Consider the following 19,178-nt stretch of genomic DNA (forward strand, 5'->3'; position numbering starts at 1 on the left):
AAAGCAATTGTACTGTGTAATGGGATTACACCAGCAGATAGGGAAGCTAGCATTAATTTGGTTATTATCCCTTCTGTAAGTTTAAAAACATATATATACTTTATGGGCTTTTACATGATACTTCAGTCTATGGATTAAGAATAAATAAATAACTCAAAATAACTTTTTATTTGAATTTGAATTTCGTTCTCTTAAAAAGTGTCACCCTGAAAGTACAGTTGTTCCTAAAACTGCTTCTATGAATCTTCCACGTGTTGGTATAAAGGAAACTCCCACTCCATGCCCGAATAAAGACAGGGATGTATGGCCCATTTTAATTTAAATCAATTTTTGGCCATAGTCTCCACAACTTATGGGGCAGAGTGAATTAATTTCTGTTGTTGCAAATACTGATACCGGAACTCGGTAAATGCTTCTTTACGCCTCGTGTACTCCGAGTACTGTATCTTTGTAGTCTGGCTTCCAAAACTTACAGTTGATGAATGGCCTATTTTATTTTGTATGTATATTGAATGCTTTTATCTAGTTGCTTCTCTTTTCAACCACGCTGTTCTGTTTTGGCGGAAATAATAAAGAATTTTCTATCTATCTACTTTGTCTAGCCATTTATCTAGCCGATTGTTAGTTGTTGCTATGGACACAAAAACCGCTTGGCAACTGTAAGCCCTTGGCGCAGGCGCAGTCCTCTTAAATGATGCACTGTGGGATTGCAGGACATTGACATAGCAACCAGGCGACAGAGTCACTAAGTTTTTCACTCCTAGTTAGTTTCGTGTATTTTTTCTTGGTTAAAAGTACTTAGCTTGGCTTTTTATTTACTACCATGAATGCGGCAGTGGTGAAAAAGACCCAGGACACGTTGGGCAAAGTGATAAAGAAGCCGCCGCTCACCGAGAAACTGCTAAGCAAGCCTCCTTTTCGATACCTGCACGATATCTTCAGTGAGGTGAGACTCAGCTGCTGACATTACACTCGAGAAAGCAAGCTGGATTTTATTTAAGGGGCGCGACACTTTTCTCAGAAGCCTAGCAAAGCCCAATGCCACTTCTAAGTTAAAAACACAGACACGGGAGCTAGTTAGCCGGCTAATGCATAAAAGTTAGCATGAAGCTAACCAAGTAAGTTCGCGAATATTACGGAACATTTTGTAAGCTCCGATTTCTGCGGCTCCAGATTGTCAGTAACACTAATCCCGATAGTCAAGGGGTGCATTAGCAATTCATTTAAATGACAGGTTGCGCTTTAGTTAATATGGTGGGTTAGCAAGTGAGCTAGCTGTTTCAGCAGCGTCGTCTTGTTGCTAGGCACGACCTGAGCGCACACACGAATCAACAAACCGTTTTCCCCCGCTGCTGGCTTAAAGGAGGGCACCTGCCAGTTAGGATGAACCTGTGCTAGGTTCCTTGAATCCGTCACGTTGAGAACACAGATGCTGATCAGCTTATGGTTCAGCTAAAAACAAGCACAGGCTGTGCTATAATTGGTGTTTCTTTGATTTCCCTTCATTTATTTAAAGCTGCTTGCAAGGCATGCATATATGATTAAGTTATAGCCGATGGCTTTCTGGGGTTTGCCAGGAAGATCTGTCTTCTGTGGCCTAGAGTAAAACACTCTCAGATGAAGAGAAGTGCAGATACAGATCAGGGTCAGTTACATACTCTCACAGGTATTTTATGTGCATTAGACAAGCAATTGTACCACGTGAGAGTTTTCTGGTTCAGAATGGGTGTAGGTTGTGATTACACCTGGCACTTCTGAAAGTAGAAAGCATTTTATTGTCCTGACTCCCTATGTGCTCTTTTCTGTTCTCTTTCCTCTGCCCCTCCCTGAGCGTGCTTCCGTTGGAGGATTTCTGTTAAAAGGGAGTTACTCCACTCTACTATCACAATGTGCTTGCTCATAGGTTGTCACTTGTTTGTTGGAGTTCTTTAACACTGTAGGTGATAACCCTACCATGAGGCAACTTTTGTGGGAATTTGGATTATACAAATAAACTTGAATGGAATTGAATACTGTTTCTCTTAGCCATTTTTAAATGTGATGTTTAAGTACGTGCATGAGAGAAATAACAGCCAGTATAATAGGATGAAAGGAAACAATATAAGTACAATAAAGGTGATTTTCCACCTCAGAACAGTTTTTTCCCTCCCTTAGTTAGATAAATATCATCATTGGCATTGTGAAATCTAAGATTACTGGAATTTTCAAAGAAAAGATTAATGAGTCTAATGTGTAAACAAAAGAGGCAAAAGAGAACCTTTCTCAGTTTTTAATTTTTTGGGTGGTTAAATGGCATCCATTTAATTAGGAGTCAGAAATGACAGGACAATATATGAATGTATTCTAATGTTGTCTGTGGCCACCCTTCCAAAGATCCATTTTGAGTAAGTACAACTGCTGCAATAGTATCATGGTTCTTTAAACACACACATACACACACAGGAAACACTGCATCATCTCCACGGCCTGTTGTCAGAGCCCTGTTGTTAGTACACTGCTGATCTTTATGATCAAACTTGCTTTGCTCACTTGCGGCTTCTTTCATTTTCTTTTTCAGCATTTTATATGCACAGTTGACTCCTTTTACATAAGGTGTCAAGCAGAGTAAAATCTCTTACGCTCTTCTCAACAGAGGTGCCAACTCATTCTCACCTGTTCAGCAGTCTTATATTTCACTCCAGGTTCATGCATATTTGATAAAGGGAAGAGTGTCGGCATGTTGGACTCCCCTCCTCTGACTAGGAATATGTCTGAATATGACTGTAGGGCATAAACTGCTAAAGCTATAAAGGTTTTTTGTGGTTGTTGTGTTACTTTAATGTTTAGGTTAATGCTCAGCAAAAATTGTTGTTGTTTTTTTTAGCCCACAGGTGAAAAGCACTGTTCCTGCACATACATACAAACAGACTTCGGAGTGAACTTCTCGATGTACAGAAGCTAAAAATGGCATATCGTTGTAGTTTCATGTCTGTTTAAAATGACCCTTTTTCAACCATTTTCAGGTCATCAGGACTACTGGTTTTATGAAAGGCCTGTATGAAGAAAATGAAATGAAGTCAGACAGTGTAAAGGTACGTCTGTTTGACGGCTATGCTTAATAATATCACTAATTACAGTCTTTCCTTTGATTTGATTTTAATTGACTCTTTAATGCAATGGTGTTATGACCTAAGAAGCAGCCTTGCTCAATTATTAAGTCACACAGTCCTGTGTAATGACTGTGTGTGTGTGTGTGTGTGTGTGTGTGTGTGTGTGTGTGTGTGGGGGGGGGGGGGGGGTGTCAAACGCCTTACAAGAAAACAAAAATGTAAAGTTTTGGTAAAAGCTCATTCAGACATTGCTCTCAGTTGTGAAATGCTTAATCATAAGGCATAGGCTGATATCGCCTCTGTCAGTGCGCCCCAGGGTGGCTGTGGCTACAATGTAGCTGCCATCACCAGTGTGTGAATGTGTGTGTGAATGGGTGGATGACTGGATATGTAAAGCGCTTTGGGGTCCTTAGGGACTAGTAAAGCGCTATATAAATACAGGCCATTTACCATTTACCATTGTTACTGTCATCTTTTAAAGACTTGCCTTTTTCTCTACTTTTTAATGTCAGCTATGTATTTTATTAATTGCTTTGAATAGAGATTTCATAAAGGCATTAACACTGAAAAGCTCACCCTATTAGATGCGACACAGAAGGGCCAGGTGATTGCACCAGACACACGTCCTTATGTTATGCAGTTGGCAGCCTTCTCAAATGCAGCAGGCTGATGGACCAGAGGGGCTGTTTAGCTGGGTTATTAGTCTAGAGTAAGGTCTGTTTTATTAACATCCAAGAATTAAATCAAAGGAGTGTTTTTGTCTGTTCCTCCATTATGAAAGATGGTCCTTGTTAAAAATCCAGGTGTTCCATTTCACCTTTTGTCTGCCTTATTAAAAACAAGACTGATTGGCCCTTTGAGGTTCAGGATTTGAAAGCTAACAATTATACTCTACAAATGGCACAGTCACATTTACAATGTGTGGCAGACTTAAGATTCACACCCTGCAAAGTAAAATATACTTACTGTAATGTAAGTAGCATTATGAAGAAAATAGTGGTGTCAGAGTTAAAGGGTGGACACAAATGGTGATTATGGGCCAATTATAGTTTATTTGCATGCTATTTTATACCGGACTCAACCAAGATGCTCATCTAAGGCAGAAGTAACTTCAGCTAATCTCTGCAAAGATCCACATTTCTCAGATTGTTTAATCATCCTAAACTGTGTCCGAAAATGAATCTCGTTGGAGTTACCTCCTGTGCACTGTCACCCTTTTTCTTTCTAGGATAAGGACTCAAAAATAGCCTTCCTTCAGAAAGCGATTGACGTTGTGATGCTGGTCAGTGGCGAGCCCCTGGCAGCAAAGCCAGCCCGCATTGTAGCCGGCCACGAACCAGAGAAAACCAACGAGCTGCTGCAGGCCATCGCCAAGTGCTGCCTCAACAAGGTCTGTCTTATTAGATTACACACTCACGCTGAAAAGCTAAGTTAAGAACGCACTCTTATTTCACTAATTTATCCATTTTTCATGTTGTCTCTGTTATATCCGAGACACAAATGAAACTAGCTCTCCATTAAAAGGAAAATGAAGTATGTGTTATTTTTCACATCCAGATATTGCTCGATTGGGAAAACTGTCTGGCTGCCTCAGGGAGACATTGAAAGTATTTAATTGAACCCTGGAGATTGAGTGTAAACAGATGAGCAGATGCCTGGGGTTGTTGCTCCATAAATGTATGTATGTGGTTACAATTGCTGTAGTAATGGTATTTAATAGCAGCAAACAAATTAAGAACAACAACAAAAAGTAAAGCGAATTCCCACAAGCCTGACATTTTAATGAATAGTGAAGAACTGTTAAATGGGCTGTTTTTCCTGAATTGTGTTTATTTTTATTTTTTCCCCTTCAACCGAATCTTAGAGTTTTCAGATTTAAGGTTCAATCCAATCATAAAGTTTCTCCTTTTCAGGGACACTTTGGAACGTAGATGCTGTTTAAAGCTGTTCAGTGAGTTTTACTTTATCACATTGTCTGATCCTCCTGTACATTTAACTGCAGATGTCCAGTGATGACGCAGTGAAGCGAGTGCTTAAAGGAGAAAAAGTGGACATTAAAACCAAAGCCAGTACCTCTAGGTCCCAGGACAAGGAGAATAGGGAGGGACGGGAACATCATGTGGATAGAGAGGTGAGTCTTCTTAAATGGCATCCATTAAATAATCTAACACTTTCAGACATATTAATGTTTCTTCAGATGTCCTCAGAATCTATATTTTAACGTTCACACCAAAATACTGCAAAGAATTTTTTTGTAGCACACCTCAGAGATATATATATATATATTTATATTTACATTTTTCAATAGGATTTAAAAAAATGATTAGGCCTACTGTGAACTGCATGATGTATAACTGTTAATATATTATTTCAGGAGAAGAAGAAGATCACAGAGCGCAGCAGCAGCCGGGACCAGAAAGACCCAGACCAGCCCAAAGAACAGGAGAGCCGACGCAGAGATGGAGAGAAAGAGCACCGTCGTGACAGAGAGCGCTCGGAAAAACACCATCGCAGCGAACAGGACCGCCATGCGAAAGACCGTGACAAGGACAAGAGTCGAGACCGGGAACGAGACAAAGACAAAGGACGAGTCAGGGACAGAGACAGAGAGAGAGATCGAGACAGGGAAAAGGACAAAGAGAGAGACAGAGAAAAGACAAGAGAGCAAGATTCTCACAGAGAGAGAGACAAGGAAAAACGAAGAGATCGAGACAGAGAAAAAGAAAGAGACCGACACAAAGATGGGGATGAGAGGAAGAGAAGTGGAGAGAGTGGAAACAGCAAGGTATGTTTGCAGCAAGGACAGCACACATTTCCCTTTTCCAGTCGCCGTTTCAGCTTAGAACATGTTAAATATACAGTGTGTGACTGAACAAATACATGAAAAACAACAGAATGTAGTTCTTACAGTTGTTTGTGTGTGCGTTCAGGTCCGAATATCAGAGGAACAGCAAAAACCATCCCCTGAAGAGCCCATTAAAACAGCCAAACCTGCACCAGCGGTAAGATCTGTATTTTCAGATATCTGACAAATCAAATCATTTCTGAGTTTCACAGACATTAATGACAGAGAGGTGCAGTGGTTTCATTTGCTTACGCTTGAATTATTAATCCTGACACATCACACGGGCTCATGAACTATTCTAATTTCTTTTCTGATTTTTTTTTTTTGCCTCTTATTCTTGCAAGGAACCAAATCCAGCTGAAGAGGTATTACTGCAGACGATTTAGTTTTTGAATGTAGTGGGTGGCTAGCTGCGTGGTTAAAGACTACTTCAGGCTGTAGTGTGGCAGATTGTGTTCCCTCACTCAGTGTGTAACTGATACATGTGATGATTGTGTGACTTGTATTTTTGTCTTCACAGCTCACAGAAGCAGCTGAGAACCAGGTAAAAACTCATTGAAAAAAGGTCTCAGTGGGATTTCTTCATTTCAGATCCACTACCAGTACAGTTACAAACCTTTTGATATTACTGTGTTTAAATACCTCCTGGGCTGTGTTAGAGGAAGTGAGTTCCCTGTGTTTCTGTTGTTTAGCTGGAGAATAAATGTTTGAATGTCTGAGTTTCGTATTTCTCCTCTAACACATCACAAGATGATGTCTTGGTGTGGCAGTGTGTTTGTACTGTCGCGTGTTGTTCAGTTCAGTGTAAAGCAGGGTTCACAGCTGGTTGACAAACATGATAAATTCTCAGTTGTCTGCATTTCTAGCTTTGCTTTGTTCTTACTAATCTTTCCTACATCTCCCTCGATATTGTTGCGGTCTGTTTGGGTGAGATATAATCTTAATGCCTCTGCAGTTATTATATTAAATGTTTGGTTTTGAAACTTTTGTACCTCGACACAGCCTCTTTTGTTTTTCAGGAGGGACGCAGCCCTTTTTTTTCTGTGTTATGTTAAAATGTTACTACATGACAAAGATTTCAGTTTTCAGATAAAATAATTAATTACAGTTACATCTGTGTGTGCTTGTCGTCAGTCATCCATTTTTTTCTTTTTTGTGTTTTCCTTTAACACAGTCTGAGAGTCCAGCGAGAATACCTCGGCCTGCATCTGCCAAGGGGCAGCGGCGAAGACCCAAAATGGGAGATCAAGGTGACACCCGGCACCCCCTCCTTCAGCTTTATTCATTGACAGCAAGAATATATATTTAATAATTAATAAAAATGTGGCAGAAAGACTTTTTAGTTTGATAGTTTTCTTTTTACGCTTCAATAATAAAGTAACTTGCTCATTCGCCTTGCTCTTCCACTTATCCTTTTCAGGGATTACATTGTTGTGTAAGTAATACATTTTTTTTTATTTGTTTCCCTGCAGAAGAATCTGACAGTGAAGGCGGTAAGTGCTTGCTCTCTTTTATGAGTTCATTTAAAGAAAACCAAAGTTTTTAAGTTATTCCATGAAATCGGTCCCTTAAAAAAAGGTCAACATAAAAGGTTAACTCAGATACTGATTGAACATTAATTGTGTGCATAAATCAATCGAATGACTCTCACAGTAACACCTTTAACAAACCTTAGCAGATACATTAACTACCTCTGCGGTGACAGTAGAAGGTATGAAATAACTTGATATTCCGGTCTGAGTAACAAAGTGAGCCAGTGACTGAATGACTCACTTACCGTTTAACAACGATAAATTTATTTATTTATTTATTTATTTTTTTGTTAAAACCTCTGAACAAGTCGTTCAGGTTTGTTTGTGAAGGTCAATATTAAATACAGCGTTTCAATGGGACCCAACCCAAACTCACCTGCATGCAAATGAATAGGAGCCACACCTGTGGGAAAGATAACAGCAGGACAAATAGCCCCATGAAGCAATTATGGTTTATAGAAATTCCAGTCAGTCTTCACATTTCAGCAGAGCTACGGTAAAAATGCATTTTTTTTTATCTGTCCGTGGAAGCTTTGACAATGAGATTTTAAAGCCTCGTCCTGTGTGCTGTACCACCTGCACCAGGCAGTAATCTGCCCTCTTTTGCACCTGTTTTGCTTCTGACTGCACTCTGTTTGAAAGAAAGGTGTAGTTTAGTTTGGCGTGGTGAGAAATCACGAGAGCCTCACCCAGCAATGGTGTCAAAGGAGCTTGAAGTATACATCAGTGCATCCAGGTGAGAGTTTAAGCCACTGGAGATCTGAAAGAATAAGAGCTTTAGTTGATGCTAAATGAGTCTTTAAATCATATCAAAGATTTTAGGAGTTTTATAATAGAGCACAAAGCTAGCTCAGGAACATTGGTGCATATTTGGTCATGCAGTGTTTTATGACGAGTCAGAATACAAAATGTTGTTATGGGAGGGATTCCTGTTATGTTATGCAAAGCGAATTATTATCTGTTATTTTTCTTTAGCAGATGGAGATGTTCATTTATCCCAGAGACCTGTTCCTCAAGAAAATGGAGAAGTTGGAGGATCGTCAGCGTCATCTGACATGGCTTCCAGGTCTTTAAAGTTAACACTGTCACTAATGAGCCACTGTGCATGGTCACATGCAGATGCTATTCAAGTTACATGTTTTAGTACTGAAGTGGATTTTGTGTTTGTCATAAAACACACACATAGAAAAAGTTGTATTGATTGAGTGGTAGTTACACACATGAATACTTTCAGGAAGTTTTATGACATGTAATTTCACAGTTGCAGTTTAGTGTATGGTAACCAGTTAATATTTTAACATACCATTAGCGAGGTGAGATTTCTGGACATTAGCCTTATTTGTCAATGTTTGGGAGGTCCGAGGAAAAAAGAACAGAAGTAGATTGAGAGAAATGCTTCCTTGGACTCGTTCTGAGGCGCTTTATCACAGTGTACTGAGGAAAAAGTCACTCTGTGGCTGTTTTAGGGTTGGAACTTCTTTAGGACACATGCCTGAAGATCCTGTGGGATGAAACATTGCTTTTGCGTGTTTTAGGAATTAAATGATGACATTAGAGCCAATATTGTCCGGGCTTTTTCCTCACCTAAAAATGTTTGCTCTTTTTTCTAATGCTGGTCCACACTTTGGACCTATTTCCTCACCACAGGGGAACCATGAAGTGTTTATGATGTCCACTCTACCAGCATGCCTTATCTTATAGGTGCCAATCATTGTGTTGCTGGCACTTGAAGGTGCTGGTACTGAGCTCTACACGATATGACCATATCATGCAATGTTATGCACAAACCTCCAGTAGACTTTACAGTTTGGATTATAAGGAGAGGAAACGATTTGATTGGTTGGTGGAACAGCTGTGGTGCAGCAGCATCTGTTGCTGTTCTCAGTTTTGTTTATAAAAAAATGAAATGTAAAGCTGTCTTTTAGATTATGGTTGATTTTTTTTTTTTCTCCATTCTTCAACAGTAGACAAATAGCACGACCCAGCAGTGCTCGCCCAGCACCTCCTCGAGTCAAGAGACAGGAAAGCTACACTGATGCGAGCCCGGCTGAGAGGTGACTTCATCATTCATATTCATTAATGTTTCTTATGTTCAGATTATGCTGTGTGACATCATTCTTCGCCTAGTTTAGTTCCTACTAGATGTTGAGCCCGTCTAAATGGTTTTTGAACAGTGGAGCAGTGCAGCAAGTCTAACCAGTCACACAGCAGTCAAGCAACATGAATCTCTCCTCTTCATGCTCCTGCCTTTTAAATCTTCTTTAGAATGAGTCAGCCTCTTTGTTCGTCTCTAAGGCTCTCTAGTGCCAAGCCCTCGGCACCCGTCATCATGGATGGAAAAAAGATCGCGGAGGAAGATGAGGATGATGATGAACAGTTTCTTGTGGAGGAGGCAGTCCCTCCACCCTCAGGTGCTCCTGAAGTGGAGGTGGTGAGTGACTTGAACAGTAACTTTTTCATAGAAAAATCTAAGCAAGGAGTAGTTACTATATGTTCTGTTATTCTTATCTATTACAGGAACCTACCCAAGAACTAGACAAAGATGAGAAACACGGTACAGAGCTACATTTAAAATATATATATGTGTGTGTTTGTGTGTGTTTTTAATTCCAGCAGTGCCTCATTTTCTTCTGAATCTCCTGAAATTACTTTTCTCTAACTGTAGGTGGCCTCGTGAAAAAGATCCTTGAGACCAAAAAAGACTACGAGTCGTCCCCGGTGTCCCTGAAATCTAAAGAACAGGTACTGGCCGTGTAGAAGTATTTCGCTTTTGTCCACTAGAGGGCAATATTAGCCTGGCTCTTACCGAAAAACTAGTCTCACCAAAAACCTGGGTTGAACCTTTCCGCCATCTCTCTCAGTCATTCTTTCTGGAAAGCTTGCTCCTTGGGAACACACTCTTACCACACCGAAAAAAACACAGCGCAACCCTGGTTATTATCAAAAGAAAGATATAAACAAATGAAGTGGGGAGGTGTAATTGCACTGCCTCGAAACCACAAAAATGTTCCCCATCAGTGAAGCTGAAGGGCTAATCACCAAACAAGCAAGTATGGGCCTTAAAGGACCACACACACAATTAACACACTCATCAAGATGTCTGGAGCAAAGTGAGCTTGTTTTCTTGGGTTGCCCACTATCTCAAGTTACATACTGCTTTATTTTGTTAAAAGCATCTACAATCCTTGAAACAGGCTTTTTTTTAGCTCGTGCCCTCTATTTTTTACACGTCTTTATACATATACATGTTTTTTTGATGTGTGTTTTTGTTTTTTGGGGACTGGTGGGTTTCGCACACAGATCAGAAGCGCTCGGTTTTATTGTTTTTTTGTTTTGTTTGTTTGTTTGTTTTTCTATTTTCTCCTCTTTGACTTTTAGTCTTCATAATATACACGATTGACCAGTTTTCTCAAGGTGACATGCTTCTGCCATTGCTCACGTTCGACATTTCCCCACAGTGAGCCTTTGTATCAGCCAGCGAGAGACTTCCATCAATATTTGGAGTATCAGACAGTGTGAAGCTTGCAGTTTGGTCTGTAGTCCGTGGCGTGAGGTGGTGTATGCTGTCTGCTTTGGGTGGTCCACTTCACTGAAGCTGACCACCCTGCCTCTGATGGATGCACTGTTTTGGCCTGTAACTCATGCAAAAACACCCTGCTGATCTATCTCTTCCAAACTGCGACTTCAGGCATCATCCCTCATAACTCACACCTGCAGGAATGTTTTGGCCCAGCTTTTAACAAACCTTACTGTTGTGCGAGCGTGCACATGTGCAAACAGACACTCACAGAGGAAACCTTCAGAATAACCGGCTCTTTGAGTAACGTGAGCGCACGCTTGCGGAGATTATTCTAATTTTCTTAATGTAGCCTCCTCAGATTTCAGGGGCCTCCAGTCTGCCATCCTCGACTCTCCTGTGTGATCTGCAGTCGAATGTTCGCCCCTCTGCCGCTATTGGCTTTTCCTCGTCAGCTGTATAAAGAACTATAATGACTTCCTTCCTGACATGAAAGGGTGGAGAGGTCAGCTTAGAGTAGATTTTTTTTTCTTTTATTGTAATCACAGTAAAATGCGCAGGCACAAAAATGTAAATATTGAGTTTCATTGGTGTGTGCAGTTTGAAATTATGCTGCTGCAAGTGGTATTATTTTAATACCAGTATTTAAAAACAGTGTCTGAGTAAGTTGCAAGTCACACTGATTTAGCATCAGGCTCAGTACGCACATCCTGGCCTTTTTGTATATTTGAAGTCTTTATTCTGTCCCACTTTGTTAGTCCTAATTTAATTGTGTTCTTTCTCTGCTGATGTAAATAAAGGGAACACTTAAACAGCCAAGTGATTATATTTTGCCGTGTCCCAGCACTGTGTGCGTGTCTTTGCTGTATATTTTTGGGGATGACCTTCCTCATGACCTCTTGGTGGCCTTGTATATTATTCCGAGATGGTTCTCTTTCTATTTAGACAGAATCCGCTCCTTGCAACAGCTGCGTTTTCATAAGAATTTTTGTGTACTTTTTTCCCCCCATTAAATTAGCCTTGATGAAGGTTTGTAGTGTATAAATAAACCCCGTGGCATACAAATGGATGGCTGTTGAGTGAGAGTCACGGAGCAGGAGGGCCAGAATACTCTCTGCAGAATTGTCAAGAAAATAAATACTCGGCTCTCCAGACCTGTGTCTTCATAAACATGGAGCGTTTTTTGTGGAAACATGAGGAAATGACCCCGTGGCATTCCATTAGTCACATTACTTTTTTAGAGGTCATATTGACAGGTTTTGGTCAGGTTTTTGAGTAACCTACCTGAAGGCAGCTGAAAATTGTTTTCTGGCTTGAACTCCACCTTGATGATATATTTAATACCTTCAAAGCCGTCGCTCCATGAGAACCTTTTAAAGATTATGAAGCTTTTTTTAAAGCTCAGTTTCCATTTTCCGGTTGCTGCAGTACAGCCAGCGGTCCCCTGGAAGTTTCCTCTCACTTCACCTGACACCCCAGGGGTTTGCTCCTCGATGTCTCCCCAGTGGGCCACAATGACCTTCTAACAACATCCTGTGACCTCATTTTTTTTCCCCTCCTTACTTCACTGACTTCAAACTATTTTTATGATCTAGCAAGACTTCTGAATAAACTTTTAGGAAAACTAACCCTAAATCTCATTCTGTGATTATGCTTCCTGGCTCACCTCTCGGGTTTTTTACAGGAAAGCAGCTGACATCTGCTGTGACGGTAATAGCCAGGTTTGCGCTCTCTTCTAAGGAAGCTGATGTTACGCCATCAGTGACACAGCTCACGTCTAAATCATTGTTTTCCCAGTTAATCAGACCCTAAAGATTGCTGTGCCACTGACAGGCTCCATGTTTACAAGCCATTTTTCATGTCAGAGGATTCTTTGAAGAATGTTTTTCTCCTACGCCAGAAAATCCCCACAAGCGCTCCATAAATCACATTTTTGCATGCATTTCCTAATTAAGCTCATTAGGCATGTGATGACTGAGTGAATTTTACTTTGTATTGTACCTCACCATGTCATAATCAAGTGTTTGGAGATTTTCAGGTCTGCCGTCCCAACTTTTGAAGGAGGTTTTTAAATGTAATGAATGCAGCTCCACGGGACAGAGAAAACGTTTAAACCTTCGAAAAACCTCCTAAAACCTCTTTGTTTTGAGTCCACAGCCACTTCTTTGGCATCAGCCAAAGGTCGTGTCTTCCTTTTGCATCGTGCTTTTATCGCCGTCTAAGATAATGGGAAAACCTGCCCCTTTCCTCCTCTCTCGCCCCTGCGCCTCTGCGGTCACCTTGTCTAAATATTGTTCTGTGATCTGGGTGAGAAGAAGGAAAACTAGGAGCACACAGGTCTCGCAGACACCGACGAAGACCTCCATAAAGCTTGATTTATATCTACATGGACAGAGTGCGCATGTACAAGGGGTCATGTTTTCATGCCAAGTTTTTTATTTTCCAACAGAGAAGAAGTGGTGGGGGTGTGGAGGTAGCATGGGGATGGCAAACAGAATGAAGCCATGGGTCCCGTCTGGGCTGTGCAGACCAAACCGCAGCCAGGCAGGCCGAATGAACCATAGAGTATTTGTCTAGCTGCAGGGTTCATGGTGCGCAGTGGAAAGCCACCCACCTTGTTGGGGGGACCAGCAGGCCAAGGCATTTCAGCCCTCACACTCTTGCGCTACCACAAAGGAACAGCAGAGCGAGGTCGACAGAAGTGTGTGCTTTCCCTCTGCAGAGAAATGGTGGCAAACAATAATGTTTGATGTCATTTCTGCTGTGTGGTCTCGTCTAGTCGAGCTGCTTTTCAGAATTGTAATTAGTGAGGCGATTGGTTTGTTTTAAGAGGTGCCTTGATAAGGCAAAAGCTACAGTGCCAGCTACGCCAACCATATGTGCTCCACTGCTCAGCTGGGGGCGTGACAGTCGGTGTGTTTGAATGAGGAAGCTGTCATTTAGTTTGCACTGTGCTGCAACTATGAATTCCTCTGCCTCGTGAAGGCAGGTGCTGCCATTTGTGAAGCCAAATAGCATAATTTGGGCCAAGCTTGAAAGGAGGCATAAGTGTAGGAGTTGTTACTTAATACTTTAGTAAAATAACCCCACTGCCACAGCCTGTTACTAAAATAAACAGGACTTAAAGACCAAGTTTGCTGGTGGGGGTTGTTCACTGTATGCTTCGTCTGATCCTCTGGTTGGGGGGTGTGTGTGTGTGTGTGTGTGTGTGTGTGTGTGTGTGTGTAAGGTTGCAGTTTGCAGTGCTTTCAAATTACGCACACACATTCAGGCCTCGCGAATCCCAGCTGAGCAAACATCCTTGGGTTTGCTCCTTACCGAGGGAGGTCCCTCCCTGATACCTTCCCCTCCTTTTCTCCATCAAGGGTCTGAGTGTAATTGACATAGAGCGACCCCCACCCCCCCCACCGTCCACTTTAGCCGCACACCATACACTGGAAGCCTTCAGCAGCCAGTCAGCCCCGTCCTCCTACTTTAACCAACACAATTCAGCAGCACCTTTGATCTTTATATATACAGCTAGGTTGGTAGAATTCCCGCCTAACATTTTTAGCCTTGAAATCCCAAACCACTAAATGCAGCCCTGCTCTGGCTCTGGATATTTGAGACTTTGCTGAAAAAGGTGGAATTCCTAAAGAGGGTTTATTGTGTATTGGTCTGGGGACACACAAGTGATTTGTGTCTGTTTGAAACATTGCTGAGTGGGAAACCGTCCCACGTCATCAGCTTGCGTGTGCTTAGAATCTGATGTTTGCAAGTTTTGAATTCAATGTTTTTAATCCACCCGACCTCACCTGTCGTACCACCTTCCCTTTCAGAATTTGGTGTCTGAAGCAGCGCAGAAAAAGGAGCGGGATATGGTGACAAAAGAGATCGAACGGCTGCGCTCATCCATTCAGCTGGTGTGCCGTAGTTCCCTACCTTTAGGCAAGATCATGGACTACATCCAGGAGGACATGGATGCCATGCAGGCTGAACTGCTTTCCTGGCGGCGGGAAAACAAGGAGCACGCACAGGCCTTGCTGCAGGAGCAGAGGTTCGGTCACCGAATAATTAACACACTTTTTAATCTTTGTGCTGTTTCCAACACCAGATCACACACACACACACACACACACACATTTGTGATTCTAGCTATACTCTTTTTGTACTCTTACAGTCAAAAAAAAGAAAGACGACTATCAGTACTTCACAAGCTGCTAAGTCATCTTCTGCTTTCATGCACACAATTATTGTATCCCTTCTTTGTGTGTGCGTGCTGCAGAGCGACAGATCGGGCAGTGGAGCCTCTTAAAGCTGAGCTAGCTGAGCTGGAGCAGCTGATTAAGGACCAGCAGGACAAGATTTGTGCTGTACGGTCCAACATACTGAAGAATGAAGAGAAGATCCAGAAAATGGTGACTGGAATCAAGGTCTCCTCCAGAACCTGAACAAGAAACAAGATGCACAAGAAAACCCCCAAAAACGCACTGAACATTCAGGTGGGAGTGGGTTCTGATTCAGAATAATGGTAAGGCCATTTTTCTTGGAGGTGTTGTGGAATTACGGGACCACTTTTAGGTTTTCAGACCAGGAGATGGACCCAAATATATTCCTACTCCACTTTAAGATATTGGTACTTGAAAGGGCCGCTCGACGGTTTAGAGGTCTGAAACTGTTCCCAAAAAACTAGATGATGGATTGGAAAAAGTGGATGATGCTGGAGACATAGCAGCTGAAAACACTGACAGATGAATGAATAAATAAAATGCATCTTTATGATCTGCACACTAACGTAACCCAATCTTTGGCCCTTCTTTTGAAATGGTGCCTTCGTGCATTGAGCCAGTGCACAGCTCACAACTTGAACATTACAGCAGAAAGCTGCACATTCATCCACTGGACCAAATTTGAAATGTTTCCTCGTTCATTTAATCACCGAGTTTTTGAGGGCGTGGTGCACTCGGCATGTTATTCTTGTGAGCACTTGATATTTGACATGCAGTTTGACCGGAGTAGTGAGCAGACCCGTAACAGTAATTAAACATACTCACGGCACATCCAGCTGATTGAAAGCAGGAGGAACGTTTAGATAGAACGTTTACATTTTCTACAAAACAATCGGACGCTCGTGGAGAGGCCTGGAGTGGAGCTGATAACAACGCGTGTTACATGAATGTAGTGTCTTGGCATGAATTTGTCCAGTAACATTTTCCAACCTTTTAACATTTCATTGACATTTACAGTTTTCATAAACCAATTTTTTTTTTACTGTGTTAAATCGAAAAGAAAAAGAAGACTGCTCTGAAATTTTCTCTACATCAGTTTCACACATTTTATTCAACCATCTGTGAGAACTGTCACAGTCAGCTCCGACACGAAACAGGCTTTACTCTGCCAGCTCACTAGGGATGGGTATCGTTTAGGTTTTATCCGATACCGGTGCCAAATCGGTACTTTTGAAACGGTGCCGGTGCTCAAACGGTGCTCAAACCGGTGCTTAAAGAATGGAGAACACAAAATTGATCCAAAAACCTCTCATGTTCAGCTGTTTTTTGTAAAAATATAACAATGTTAGCCTTTTCTGCAGCTATGGGGCATATATGGTATCACTCTTGGCTGGAAGCAGTGCTTAAACAATGGAAAAAACACAAACTTTGTCCTAAACCTCTCATGTTTAACTGTTTTCCACTTTTTCTTTGGTCATTTTAGCCTTTTTAGCCAGGGTGAAGGGAGTATCTGCCATCAAACAAGAAGACAGCTGCATGTAGCTATGATGATGTTTGCTAGTTCACCTTACATGCATTAATGTAATAACGTGGTTAGCCTACTCAACGTAAATTAGCTACTCACGCAGAGAAGAACGGCTGCTGCCACCATCATCCGTCATCATTTCTGCTACACTGGCAGGGCTAGGGGCCAGGACTCTCCTCTTCGTGTTTTTGGGGGATGTTGCATAACAGGCAACCCACCCGCAGTAGATGTGCACGGTGTGAGGTCTCGCAGCAAGCTGTCAAATACGGCGCATTTCTGGGCTTTTAAAAAAAACGCTATGCGTCGCCAGGTGTTTCATCGGATTCGAGGTGTTAGCTCCTTTGACAGTATCACAGTATCAGCTTAAAGCACTTGTTGCTGCTGAGTTTGCATATTTTGCTGTGAAGTACAGCCAGACTTTTGACCGCTTCGCCTTGGACATTTTTAATCTGTAGCTCTGCTCTAACAGAACGTACGTCCCTGGCCCCGCCTACTATCCTCGGAAACGTAAAATGATTGGCTAGAATCTAAAGTGTATCACAGCTCAGGAAAAAAAAGCACCGAAATAAAGCACCGAAATGTGCGCTGCTTTTCGGTCTGGTTACTACCGTTTATGTCAGAACCGGTGCCATGATGGCACCGGACACCGGTACCCATCCCTACAGCTCACTAGTGCAAAGTCTGTGTAATGTCTGATGTCCCCCTGTGAGAAAAGTAGATGTGAGCGGTGATTTCAAAGTGAGTCAGTGAGTGTCACGCATCCTACCTCCTGCACGCTTTAACCAGAGCAAACCTTCATCTGACCCAAACTGTGAGCTCACAGTTGTGTGTGCTGCATGTGGGAGAGGACACCACCGGCAATATCTCGAGTCTTCGTTCTTTAGCTGTTATCCGAAGGTCATGAGTGGAAACTGCTTGCGCTACTTTAAAAACACTCTTCCACTTTTGAGGCACTGCTGCACTTTGATTAGAGCGTTTTTAGAAAAAAGCTTTTTGCAATAAGCAATGTTCACACTCTGTCGTATTTCTAACTCTTTTATAAATACACTAAGCTTGTATACTTTAAAGGAAAAAGCAGTGAGCATGCAGGGGAGCCACCATCTTGTACTGTCGTACTGCCAAACTGATAGGAAGTTTTGTAAGCTTTCTCTATACATTGAAAAATATGAATTCATATTTTACTAGCTTCCTTTGCAACTTGTAAGAAATGCTTTGCACTAATATGAACATTGCTGGACTTGTAGTAAGTTGGATAGTAGAGATGAGAGACTGAAACTAGATCCTGCCTCAGTTTCCCTGAAAATGTTGGTATTGAAAAGGTGAAAAAAAGAGTCATCCAAATGTGAATGAAACAAAAATACAAACTTTGCGTGGCTGCTGAGTGAAAGTGCGGTAACCACACACACACAGAAAGTAATTTACAGTAATTTTACAGTTTTTAAGACTTGTACACAGCTTGTTATTCTGGTTGGTTCTGCTGCACTTTTTCTTCCCAGAAAACACAATTACACAGAAAATCACTGCTGGAAAATAACACTTCCTGTGAAATGTAGGTGATTTTGATGAATGGAATCCATTACACCTTTTCTCCATCATAACCACTAAATGCAGTTTTTACAGAACTAGATGCTTTATTTCATATGCGAATGTGGCGACTTGTACACTGCACAGCGACTCCCTTTCTCACAAATATTTACACCACCTAAATATTTATTTTCTGCCCAGACTAGGATTTCTGCCTGCCTTACCAAACCTGTGGGTTAGCAAACTTGTGGCTGACACAACATGTGGGCTGGGAGTCATTGGTGGAAAAATGAGGCTTGAAACTAGAACAGAAAGCCAGTGGGCAGACATTTGTAGGCTCTGATGTTAATTTAAACGGCATTCGTGTTTGTAAGGGGAAAAATATAATGTGGCTGTCTTTTAAAAACGTGGCACTCTACATTTTAACTTATCAGGCAAAATACACTGTAATTTGACTTATCTCCATATTTATATCAGTATTATAAAAATAATACATTGGAAAACTTACAGGAAATGTTAGCGTTCTGAAAAATGTCATTTCAAAAATCTCATCTGGAAAAGTGGGAACCCGCATGCTCATTCATTATATTAAAAGGCTTTTTATCGTGTACACTATAAACTGTACATTATGTATATGTGGAGACTGTATCATAGTTCAAATAATTATATAATTTTGTAGTGGAGTGAAATAAATGGTTACATTGCAATAAAGAATTGTCTCATTTTTGTGTGTTTTTGTATGAAGTTTGAAGATGTTAGCTTGGTCTAGATTATTCCAGAATAACATTGGTATCATTTTTTTCATTTCATTTATATGTATTTCTTTTTTAAAGATTTTTGATACTCACACCCTCAAGCAGACTCTTATGTGAAAGACTCGTCCAGCAGACCATCCAGTGACATCCAGCAACTTTCTACGGCAGCGCTGTTACAGACAT

General features: G+C 41.4%; 1 protein-coding gene across 9 annotated transcripts; it reads left to right on the top strand.

Moving 5' to 3' along the window:
- Positions 1-61: 61 nt before the first annotated feature.
- On the top strand, positions 62-18,942 carry traf3ip1 (TNF receptor-associated factor 3 interacting protein 1). 9 transcript variants are annotated; one of them, XM_082508130.1, is made up of 17 exons: positions 62-946; positions 3,003-3,071; positions 4,318-4,479; positions 5,092-5,220; positions 5,464-5,874; positions 6,020-6,091; positions 6,279-6,299; positions 6,455-6,478; positions 7,109-7,184; positions 7,407-7,427; positions 8,442-8,532; positions 9,431-9,520; positions 9,732-9,897; positions 9,984-10,020; positions 10,132-10,208; positions 14,802-15,019; positions 15,248-18,942. In XM_082508130.1, the coding sequence occupies exons 1-17, from the start codon at positions 824-826 to the stop codon at positions 15,411-15,413; spliced, it is 1,953 nt and encodes a 650-aa protein (XP_082364256.1). In that variant the 5' UTR covers positions 62-823; the 3' UTR covers positions 15,414-18,942. The 9 variants fall into 9 exon arrangements, with proteins under 9 accessions (XP_082364256.1, XP_082364262.1, XP_082364258.1 ...); XM_082508136.1 differs by having other exon boundaries at positions 9,762-9,897; XM_082508132.1 differs by having other exon boundaries at positions 9,434-9,520.
- Positions 18,943-19,178: the final 236 nt, after the last annotated feature.

Source organism: Aulonocara stuartgranti, assembly GCF_965226115.1.
Source record: "Aulonocara stuartgranti genome assembly, chromosome: 16".
Lineage (NCBI taxonomy): Eukaryota > Metazoa > Chordata > Actinopteri > Cichliformes > Cichlidae > Aulonocara > Aulonocara stuartgranti.

Coding starts and splice junctions, on each gene's coding strand:
- traf3ip1 (XM_082508130.1), top strand. CDS start 824: ATGAATGCGGCAGTGGTGAAAAAGACCCAGGACACGTTGGGCAAAGTG. Junction 5,221..5,463: donor AACATCATGTGGATAGAGAG/GTGAGTCTTCTT, acceptor ATATTATTTCAG/GAGAAGAAGAAGATCACAGA. Junction 7,185..7,406: donor ACCCAAAATGGGAGATCAAG/GTGACACCCGGC, acceptor GTTTCCCTGCAG/AAGAATCTGACAGTGAAGGC.